The sequence below is a fragment of the Pristis pectinata genome, chromosome 3, assembly GCF_009764475.1.
Source record: "Pristis pectinata isolate sPriPec2 chromosome 3, sPriPec2.1.pri, whole genome shotgun sequence".
Lineage (NCBI taxonomy): Eukaryota > Metazoa > Chordata > Chondrichthyes > Rhinopristiformes > Pristidae > Pristis > Pristis pectinata.
The window spans coordinates 51,073,582-51,086,109 of NC_067407.1; the positions used below are offsets into that span (position 1 = coordinate 51,073,582).

The 12,528-nt window shown below is 35.8% G+C and overlaps 1 protein-coding gene across 6 annotated transcripts in view; it reads right to left on the minus strand.

The window, feature by feature from the left end:
• nek7 (NIMA-related kinase 7) overlaps positions 1-12,528 on the minus strand; it is a 150,633-nt gene that overhangs the window by 15,291 nt on the left and 122,814 nt on the right. For all 6 annotated transcript variants that reach the window (XM_052012220.1, XM_052012219.1, XM_052012221.1 and 3 more), the window contains one exon: positions 8,974-9,068. In XM_052012220.1, coding sequence (XP_051868180.1) covers positions 8,974-9,068 — 95 coding nt within the window. The remainder of the gene's footprint in view (positions 1-8,973; positions 9,069-12,528) is intronic.

Sequence of the window (12,528 nt, forward strand, 5' to 3'; positions counted from 1 at the left end):
ACATTATGAAAATTCAGATAAAGTACATCCACTATTTCCCCCTTAGCTATCCTGCTAATTAAACCTTCAAAAAAAAACAAATTGCTGGAGATATTGAGCATGGTTTTCCCTTCGTAAATCCTTGTTACTTATCTTAAATGTATTACCAGTGACTAGGTAATTAGTAAGCAACAAAGTCACTGTTGATCCTGTCAACCCAAGGGGGATGCAAATGGCAATTCACTGGAATGATCAATATCCCTGGATGTTCAGAGATTCACAATTCCAGATTCTTCTCAAGCTATGATGGTGGACCGCATTGTGAATAAAACTCAGGTATTTTATTTCTGCCTCCATTGTTAAAGTTTTAGTCCTTCATTCCAACCCTGCTCCACCCTCTACCCAAGTTTATTGTGAGTGTTAATAAATAAAACCAATCTTCAAAGCTTGATGAAACAAATATTTTGATCGACACAACTCAATAAAAATAATTTGCCAATGTACCATCAGCTGCCAAGTGAACCATACAAAACTGAAGCAGTAAAATGATTCTCATTTTATTCTCATCAAAATACTTCAAGCAACTGTGAATTTGAAAATCTGAATTAGTACTCACATCAATACAGACCAATGGTAGTGATACACACACCTCATTTCATAGTATTTTACCATGCGTTTAATTCTAACTCCCTCTATTTCAGCCAGTCCTGCCAATAATCATGAACCTTCAGAATTATACTATTGGCAGAATGTTGAATCAGTGAAATGTAGATTTAAATATTTCCAAATAATATGAAAAATTAGGGACAGTTTTATTCTGTTGTACACTAAACAGAAATTTATGGCGGGTTGTTGGTACAAAACCATGGTTGCTGCTTGGAGAGAAAAGAAACGTTGATCCTACAATTAAATCTTTATCTTCTTGCTTTAAAGTGAAACACTTATGCCCAAAATGAGCAACCAGAATAGTGCAGAATAAAGTAGTTTAAATTTCAGAATTTGTTACTTTAAATATTTATCTTTTATGCGAATACTCACACAATCTCAAAAACAAATATTGCTTTAACATATTTGCATTTTGAATGTTACACCAAAAATAAGTTAGGCAAAGTCCAAAATTTGTTATTGCCACATGAACTGTGTGGACTATAACACGCATGTATCTTTAAAGCAGAAATAGCAGTTAGAATCCTCAAGATACTGTTTTGTTGATGGTAACACTGTCCTTGGGATTCAGTAGTGGTACCCTTTAAATCCCTTAACATGGACAGCATCAACACTGCAGTGTGTGCAGTGGTGCCCTAAAGTCAGTCACCCTTTTCTGCATGTGCTAATAAGTTTGATTTTCAAAGGACAATGTGTACATTCCCCAGACACGCAGACCTTCTGCGAAACACGCAGACCATCCTGTGCTACTCAGTGAGCTTTAGCAGGGACAGGACAAGCTGAAAATGGCTCTCATCTGTCGGCTGCTCTTTGAAACGTATCCTTAACTGTTTGTTTCCCAGAACTAGTATTTACATCTGAATCAACAAAGAGCATCTATCATTAAACTGTTCCACTGACATAATTTCCTAATATCACTAAAAACTTTTAAATTAATCTTCAAGAAATAATATTGCTAACCTTTCCACTTTATGCCATTAAACACAATAGTCCATAAAACATTTTAAAATACAATTAACAGCCAAGAAGCATATTCAATAAAGAGTTAAACTGGGCCTATTTTCATGCATCTTCTGCTTTGACAGATGAAAAATGTCAACTGTCCTGTTTTTATTTTCTAGCTTTTGCACTATTCATCTGGTTCATTAGTGCATATCGCTGCTGCCCCTGACAGCTGCTTGCCCTCTCTTCCCAGCAGCTGAATTTTTCAGGCTAATTTGATTCTCCTCACTGAGACGATCACTGAAATGATTGACTTGCTCCCTGACCTCAAGGGTCCGACTTTCCTTATTAGTATTCTGGATATGTTCAAGGTAAGGGAGCATCCTGTCTGTCTTCAGGGCTGGTGGCTGCACTCTCTCTTTTACTGTAAGCCACCAACCTACAACCTTCTAAGGAGGCAACTGCTGCTCTGTACAATGAAGGAAACATGTAAAACCTCATCTTCAGATGTCAAGGTCCGTGTAGATGAGTAACTGATTTATATTATCAATTTATGCAAATAATTTGTGACACTGAACAACAAGGCATTAATTAATACCAGGAATTATTCTATTGCATGATGTTCCCAGACTAGTTACCTATACATTTTACAGTTAAATCATTTTCATTTAAAAACTTAGCACTGCTCATTCTAATACAAAAACTAGTTCAATGTTAAAAGGTTACCTTCATTCAACAATGACTTTATACTGTGCATCAATAAAAAGTGCCAAGCAATTCAATTACAATATACTTCTGCCCTAACTAAAATTCCCCCACTCCAGCATTATGGAAATGAAAATTCATGTTTCCATGAGAAAAGCACGATTACGACCATTTGTAGGTTGTTTCGTGATAGTCTGAAGTTCAGCTGGGCACTTCCTGGTGTCAATCATGTGATCCAGATGCAACTTCTGCATCAGAACCCCACAGAATAACTATTTCCATCATGCAGCCCTCCTTTTGGAGTATTGCAGGGGAACATTGTCTCATCATCAGACACTCCCAGGACAATGTGGTCTTACTGCTGCTGCACCAATTTTGGTGATTTGCAATTTAAAGAGTAAAATTTAATTAAACCCTTGTCCCAGTCTCTCACTGAATCTACACCACAGAATTTCTTCCCCACCTACCCCCACAATAAACACCCAGCAGTATCCAGGAGGCACCCCCATCCCCTGACCTCACCTCCCAGAACATTGCTCATGTCGTTCCTCCCCTACAACACTGTCAGTGAGATTCCTCCATCTAGATTCATGAGAACTGTGTTGGATTATCCTTGTTCCCTCCTTTGCACACTCAACTCCTATTCCACATTACCCAACACACCCATTAAGCCAACTCACACCCCTACACACAAATGGTAGGTTGAGAAAAGCTTTATTTACTGCATGATCTGTAACAAAAGTTATTAATCCAAACACATATTCAGCCAAACAACAGGATACCTACATTTGAATTGCATTGTTTGTTCTACATTGCTGTAATGAAGCTAGGATTCAGATTTAAACTGGGCCACTTTCTGTCTGTGATCCTGGATACTATGGCAAAAGGGAGCCAACATGTTGTTTCAGACAGAGAAAAAAGAAACTAATTTTGTTGCAATCAAGTAAATATGCAGCATCACAATGCCACAAGATCAGAGTCAGTCTATATACACTAAGGAGGAGAATTTTGGGAAAGCCACTGAAAATTAATGATATACTCTTGCAATATAAAAAAAAGTGATGTCCTATGTGGCTCACTTACAGGCCAACTTACATGCTGTTATTGAAGTTTAGTCATATCCATTTCCCTCAATAAAAATTCTTTTAACTCTAATCTATAATACATGAGACAACTTCCTACCAATAACATGAGACAACTTCCTAACATTATGTCCAAAAAACAAATTTATACATTACACAGTTATCAAATAGTAACACCATAACTTCAAAAATTCCAGCTCCATGATGTAATTTTAATAGACTTTTTCTTTAAAAAAAATCGCAACACATTTAATTGTTTGATATGATTGGCCTATTTTTCCCACTGCGATTGAAGGTCACGTAGGCCATAATCTCCTCCAACTGCAACAAGACTCCACTTGACTCAATTAGTTTAAAACTGAAAGGATCTCTCAGAAAATTCAATCTCACCCTGCCTGCTAGGATCCGAGTATCAAACAATGGGCAAGGGGTTTATATCCTTCCATCTGTATCTTGTGCAAATAATCCTAATCACATAATCTCACAAAAATTACCAATAACACTATCAGTGACACAGATGGACAATTCTGATCATGTTCTCCGATTAATCCAAATGCAAAATCCTTTACCTGGTAATTTCAATTAAGCAAATTATTTAGAATAACATTTACCTATTTTTGTGCTTGGGAATAAAAAGCAACTTTTCATGCAAAGGCACTGACTGTACACATATGCTCATGCTTGACCAGAATATTTTAGTTTGAACTATGCATGCATGGCTATATCTCCAGTCAGCTCCTATTTTCTCATAACTGATGCCATTGAGTAAGCCAGCAGTCTTCTGTAGTCAGAGAACAAGAGTCTATGAATTTTGAAAGAGCCAATCTCAGCAAAATGACCCAAGTTTGACAACTATAGATATTGCTCTCAGCATCAGCACTGTTTATAATTAGCAGTTTAAAAAGTATATGCAGAATTAAACAAAAATAGCATTCTGCCATGGAGAGGACCCATTAAACCACACCACATACGCAGGCTTTCTCTATTCACTCTCTCAGATCTGTATTATTGACAAATTAGCCTGGATCTCACTTACCCATCGTATAAGAATGGCTTTTGCAAAGCAAAACGCTGGCTGAACTTTAATACAAGAAACAAAACACAGCTAGAATATAAAGCACTGAGGGTTTTTGAGCATTTAACGTTTCGATGCAAATAAATCTGCCTCACACAACCTGCCCAGAAAGGCTAATTGCATTGTGATCACAATTGCTTTCAATCAAGTTTGTAATTTTGTATTTTCACTACCCGTGTTTTGTATAATTGTACAAAATCAGAAAAGTATTAATGTTTTAAGCGTAAAATAATTCTTGTAAAGTCAACCATGCTGGCAGTCATCTGTTTAACTATTGCATACTTCCTCCAGGATTATAAAACCAAAAAAAAAACAAAATTCCTTGTATGAAAATTTCTTTTTGCAGGAACTGGAAAAAGCAATCCACTTACCTAATACAAAAACATAATATTCATATAGGATTACCTCCACACAAAAAATTGTTTCACTATAAGTTTTATAACAGTAATCACGAGGGGTTTTGCCCATATCTTCGAGGTATAATTTAAAAAACATTTTTCCCCCACATCTGAAAATCAGAAACATTGAAACACTACATTTCAGTGTAGTGTTTGGTATAAATCTTCAATTATGCCAGAACAAACAAGCAAATACAATTATTTTAACAGTTTAAAAAGGTACAAAAGTACTCAAAGAGGTGTGGACAGAAGGTAAATTATGTCAATTTTAAGATCAATTTATCTTTAAATGTAAAGATATTCATTTTGTCAAAGAGCATTGCGTTCATGGCAGTTTATATTTATGTCTGAGGCCATGGTTAGAAAGAGCACTACACCAAAAAGTAAGGAAAAAGCAATGCACTGGATTATCAGTTCATTTATCCTTACTCTGGATATCAGTAAATGATTGTGAAAGTTTAGAAATAGTTATTTAACAGAATCATGGTGATGGTGACAAAATATCTGTGTGTCATCTTAAACTAATCTTCCCAGAATTGCCTGGAAAAGTTGTGCTAAGAAAGCATTTACCAAGCAATATGCTTGCCAGGGTTTGGATGAGTTTTAACACAAGTTGGCTGGTATCCAAACATTGAACACACCAGGATGTCAGCAAATTCAATCTCACATGGAAGGGAAAGACAGAGGGCAAGATAAATACTGCTGTGTCATCCAGCAATTAACACACTGTTCACTAATCAAGAAACACAGGGGTGCAGTCGTACTTTGGACAGCCTAGTCTTCCTGGTTAATGACTGCTATTATTACAGAGGCTGGGGGGAGAAAAACTAGTGAAAAGCAAATGCTCAGAAGTCATTTTATTAGAAGTTATGATTGTTCTCTTTAAAGAAAAATGAGGATCACTTGCATATCATCATGCCATTAAGGTGATGATGGGCCAGTTTCCTGAACTATTGTAATCTATTTGATATTTTTAGTAGTGGTTTCATACAACTGAGTGGGGTTGCTAGATCCTGTCAAAGTCCAATTAATAACCTGAAAAATACTAACAGTAGGCAATCCTTCAAGTCTGTTCTGCCATGAAGTATGATGTGGCTGACCAGGTTGACTTTCCCATAAAATCCACATATCCCTTGACCTCTAACTTCCAAAGACCAAACCTACTCAACCTCTCCCCACTGGACAATACTTCAATCCCAGCAATCTACCTGGTGAAATTTTGTCCTTTCTTAGATATAGTGACCAAAGCTGTAAGTAACCCTACATTCTCCCTCAATATAGTTAACCTGCTACCTTTTTGCCCATTCACTTAATCGGACTATATAATCTTTGCAGATTTTGTGTCCTTTACACAATTCAAACTTGGATACATTACATTCAAGTCTTATCATTCAAGTTATGAATTTATATTTTAAATAGTGGAATGTCTACTGATCACTGCAGTACTACAACTAAAGGGCTGCCAAACTGCCAAAACTTCTCCATTTTGTTTTAAGTCAGCAATTTTGGTGTGGAGTTACATTGGTGAAAGCAGGTTTCCTTCTCCCAAAAAATGTTCGTGAATATGTTTTAAGATGTTGCACATCGAGGTTTCTCAAGCTAATTTCATTTTGCTTTGCTATTATCAAACATTCTTGATTACTCGTTCAATAATATAATCCTTACATCACCATACTCGTATTTTGGATTTAAATCTTAAAGTATTTGGATGTTTTTAACCTCTAAACTAATTATAAAACAAGTTATTACTTCCATTTCATAATGGCACACAGTCCTAAGAAATCACTAAAAATAATAAACAAAATAGTGTACTCTGAAACTGGGCCCAACAGAAATCTTCTAAATCGCCAGGATTCCGATGAAATACTTCACTCAGATATTTTGTTCATTCTTGGTAAACTTATTTTAAGTTTATTCTGATTATATCTTTTTCCAAGCTCCTCAATACACTGAAATTGTAGCTCTTCACATTTTGTTTAGGCTACATCCATGAGGTCTTCAACTCCACTGATAAACGTGATGAATTAGTGAACAAGCCGGGTGCCTCTGGCAGAAAAACGCTTCTTTGGTTGGAATTCTTGGAAATTCCTTGTGCTGTCAGCATTTATGTAAAATCTACAGTCCAGTTGGTTTTTCACCCACTATTTTCCAAGATTTGTACTGCTTTAGGTATGTCAGTGACACTTAGTCTCAGCATATTAGGCCATCATTTCAGTAAGAGGAAAAATAGTCACATTCAGCTCCCACGAGGAATCGACTATCAGTTCATTCAAACTCCATCATGCAGGTTAACAATATGGCCTTTTATTGTTGCAATGTCCTTGTAAATCCCTATCAGTTCCTTTTTTCCCTGTTCTTGATTTGTTTCATGCCATTGTCTTGACAAGTCTCACCACTTACATAATCGTTTTGCGAATGTGTTTTCTGGACACCATTTTACTCTTTGAGGTTAAAACCCAAAACAGCATATGCTGCTTTAAAAAAAGCTGAGCTGCATACAGCTCAGTTTGTGCTATGCCTTCTGACAAACTTCACAATACCAAAAGAAAGCAGATTCTATGTGCTTGCAATTCAAAGACCTGTGACAGCAAGAAATCAATCATATTCAAAATTGTCGACAACAGTGTCAACTTTTATTATTCTTTCTGGTCCACTCATTTTGTCCCAGAAAAGGTTGAATTTCTTTGGGTTAGTATAGAATTCACATTCATCTAGTAAAATTTTCGTCAAGCCTCAAGGAGGTTTAATGATAATTTATAAATGTATACTTAAATTTGACTTTGTTGCTTAGTGTAATAAATTTAGTTTATAGTTTACAGTCCATGTCACAGAATCTAAGTGCATTTATGATTTAGCTATCAGATTAGTAGAAGAAGGTTTAGTAAGAGTTCAGGGAGTATTGTACTTACAGTTACAATACTTTATGTAGAATCCTGCAATAACACCCACTGTGCACATAAAGTCAAAACTTCAGTTCACATTGACCCTGGGGTCATATACAAATGTGGTCTTTGGCAAGATCTTGGCAGATATAAGTGGTGAAGTTCTTAATTCTTTGCAAAATGATATTTGTTCTGCATTCAACTTTTTAAACTTTATTTTAGTAAAATAAACTATTTAGTAGAATAAACTATTTTTTCTCCAATAAGTGCCATTTATGTAACATGGCACTGCTGTAATCTTTCAGAATTCTTTACCAAACTTAGGGAACCCAAGGACTGAAAGGGGGAAGTTATCAAATATGGATTGGAATTTTGGCCAGAAAAACAGGCAATAAAAAAAAAGCCTTTGGTAGAGCTATTTACCAGAATTAAATTTACCAGAGGATAAAATACCTCATGTCAGAAACTGCTGAAAATCTGTACCAGTAGAATCTTTGAAAGATATTGCATAGGAACAGGCCCTTTGGCCCACCAAATCCACACCAACTATCAATTACCCATTTACACTCATCCTACATTAATCCAATTTTTTTTTTATTCTCCTCATATTTTCATCAACTCCACCCAGATCTATCAAGTAACTACACACAGTTTACAGTTGTCAATTAACCTAGCAACGTGCATATCTTTGGAATATGGAAGGAAACCCGAGCACCTGGAAGGGAGAATATGCAAACTCCATATATTCAGCAGCCAAGGTCAGGATTGAACCCGGATCTCTAGCACTTAAAGGCAGCACCTCTACAGAAATGTATAGTTGCCAAACACTGGAAATTGAGAAAAGTTATTTAAATACATTGTTTGAAGGGAATAGCGGAAGTGTTATTTCCATAGACTACATCTTATCCAGAGTATACAAAGTGAACAAAGAACAAATCAGTACAGATGTTCATCGACATCTTTCACTTTAAAATGTAACAAATTCAAGGGTCCAATTTGCAACTTCATTTTTATTCACCCTTATCATTCTGGTGAACAATCTGCATTACAGAAACGAAAAAAAATAATCTTTTTCCAGAAACTAACGTCAGAACATTCATACATAAATCACTTCCGAAGAACAGAGCATCAAAAACATTAAAATGAAGAAAACCCACATTTATTTCAGTGCTTTCTCAAAGTCACCATCGCATCTCAGGAAAACACCATCAGCACATTAAGGTTCTCATACTTTATCAGCTTACCTCATATAACAGACAACCTAGTGACCAGATGTCAGATTTGAAGTTGTATCCATTTTCATGTATTCTCTCTGGGGACATGTAGTATGGGGTACCCACTGTAATAGAAAATAGTTATAACTTGTACACTATGAAATATAATGATTAAAAACAATTAGTTCTTGGTGGTGCTTTCAATTATCTACTTTCTTCTGCAAAAGATGCATTACTTCTGTGTCCCAAATATATAAATATACACATGCTATTGAAATATAGATTTAATTAACTATTTGTCTTCTGTTAACATTAACGGACAGGTTTCCAACTGTACGCTTTTGGTCACCATTTTAAATATAACGTATAAAAGAATCAGAACAGAACTCAAACCATATGTTTATGTTCTACAACATACACGTTGTCAGATCTGATATAATATGATACATTTAGTGACCTTTAAATTGGTGTTCAAGGCCATTTAAAGGAAAGCATGCATAGCTTCAAGATTTGGGATAATTTCTAGAGCATCTTATTTTGGATTTCAGATGTTTAGTCATTTCCTCCCCAACTAAACAAATTTGAGTAAAAAAAAACACAACCACTTTGTTAATAAGGTTTATACAACTTCAGACATTTCTGAGAAAATGTAATAGTTAATTGTTTAAAATATTTTAGCAACATTTATTAGCCCAAAGCAACATTAACATTGCAGCAATCCCTTCACAATAATGCATTACTTTCATAATCTCCATTTCTTGCTTCCAAAGAACAAACTGTGGACTACCAATAATTAAATCAAGTATGGGTTAAGCAAATAATATCTAAATGAAGTATATTCATAAAATACACATATACTGCAAAATCTTTGTGTGAATAAAATAGAAGTGACAGGACAGGATAAAATAGATAATGCTTTAATAGTAGGATTGAGGACATGATTGCTCAAGTCACTTAGTTTAACAAAGTAATGTTAATGTTTCACTCCCGATTTTGAGCACATATCGATGCCACTTTTAAACAACACAGCTCTCTTCAAATGACACTGCTTTTAAAGTTCAATTCACAACTAAAAGAAAAGCCAGGTTCTTCACATTGTTGCTAATTTATCACCAATATATTCCTTTTATCCATTGACCTTTCTTTGGGAAAGCTCTTTGCTCAAGTCTATCCTTAACAACCATTTACAACACCGATCATTTTCAGGATAACAAATGCATGATCTGTGTGACTGTCATGTAGTAGTGGCTTAATTTAAAAGTTATGCATTCCTGCATGTTTTAAATTATAATAATTTGGAAGCTCCAGCAACAGAAATGCTTTAGCCTGTAATAAGAATTCAAAATCACATTTAAGCAATTATTACGCATAAAATATATTTAGCCCATTTGAGCAGCAAAGGGTCAACAATAATCACCTTTTGTTACCATAAAATATGACGGTAATAATTGGTAGTGAACAACATGCAGGCTTGTGGATGTGGAGAATCCACATGAGAATCCACAGGGGGCAGGGAAAACATTTCAGTGAGCAGCTTCTCAGTTTATTGAAAGTCAAAGTAATTCCAAAACTAGCTTCAGAAAGTTAATGATAGTCGAGCTGTTCTACTGCAAATCAGAAAATTGAAGCTGCAAACAACTAAAATTTTTGGACTAATTCCACAAATAAGTATTAAAGTTTAGTCTAAAATAAAATAACTTTACACCAATGACAATACTATCATATATTACCTTTATCTGCAGATTAAATATCTTTATTAGTCACATGTACATCAAAACAGTGAAATGCATCTTGTGTGTTGAGTGTTAGTCATAGCATCATAGAGTTCTACAACTCAGAAACGTATCTTTTGGCGCACTCGTCCACGCTGAGTGATGCCTATCTGCGCTAACCCCATTTGCCCACATTAGGCCCGTACCCTTCTGCTCCTTTCCTATCCAAGTACCTGCCCAAATGCCTTTCAAGCATTCACTGCATCTGCCTCTACCACTTCCTCTTCCATATAACCACCACCTACCCATGCAAAACCTGCCCCTCAGAATCTGCCTCTCTTGTCCTGAAGTTGAAAGAGTATTTAAATAGCCATGTCAGATTCTCTTTTTGTCTGTTAAATCTGTGTATGTCAGCAACTGAAAAAATTAACCCAATTTTGGAGAATTGCATCCTCGGTACCCGAGAATAGTATAACAATACACACTACCCCCATCTCGCCCCTTAGAAGCATGGAATGAATGAACACACAAGAATAGGTTATAGGTAATTGTGTGGAACTTAACATTTCCTTGCACAAATACCAGCAAATTTGGAACTTTTCTGTGAGATTTAGGGAGTGCAGCAGCACTTACATTGGGGAATCTGCCTGCTGAACCCTTTGCCAGATTAGACAGAGTGCAGGAACAGCAAATCCAATCATTTGGATGGAGAAGAATGGCTCATCAGAACTAAGGGTCTTGACCCAAAACTTCAATTTACACCTTTCTGCCTCCACAGATGCTGCCTGACCTGCTGAGTTCTTCCAATGTTCTTTTTTTTGTAATTGTTAAGTAGTTAGCTTAGGTTAAATTTTCTATTTTTTTTGTTAAGAATTACCCACAGAATTCACAGGTAGCATTCTTATTATGGTGATACAGATTACATTTTCAGTTAGTGATGGTGTCTTCTGTTACAATGCAAAACAGGGTTTTGATAAATTCTAAGCTAAGGTACAGAACAAATGTTTAGATTAAAAGATGAAAGTGCTCCTAGCAGAGCTTGGAAGGAGTAGCTGACAGAAGTCAAGGCAAAGTAACTCTTGAAGACCTGCATTATTTCATTCTCCCCACTAAACTAGACCACTGAAATAGACATAGTGTTAACCTGTAATGCAATAAATGAATGAATGTGAGGTTTGACTGGTATGGCATATGTAAAAATAAATCAAAAAAATTGCTTTTAATAAGTTTTAGAACTGCTCTCAGAAACAGACCTCAAAACACATTGGCTGTTGACTTTCCATTTGAGCACCAACAATGACAATGTTTCTTGCCAACAAATTAAGATTTCCCATCATTCAATGTTTTAACCATCAAACCCTGCAGGATTAGTCCTGATGTGTGTTTTGGAGAGATCTATAAAATCTCACAGGGTAGTGGAAAGAAAATAGGACCACAAATTCAATTCGCTCCAACACAGTGAATGGCAACTTGTGATTTTTTTTAATCCACCATTGCTTTAGCCAGCTTGCAATTATAGTCACAGTACTATTGTGCTACAACACGATAGCCATTGCCAGAAACCAAGACTACCATTCCCCACACCCAGTCCTGAAACAGCAAGATTAGATTTCAAAAATGCACTGTACCCATTATAGAATGCAGTATTCACAGAACTATCATGTCATGAAAAGTTAAGTTTTGCCCAATGGGAAAGCAATATTTTAACCTAGCACCACATTAAATTCTGCACTTTACACTGGTACTAAAATCATGTGGTACAAGTATCACAGCTAATTCACTATTTACCGAAAATTGGAATGACCATGCAAGGCCAACAAAGAATTTATATGCAATGTACAAGTATGATCCACAAGTAAAGAAAAACATGTCC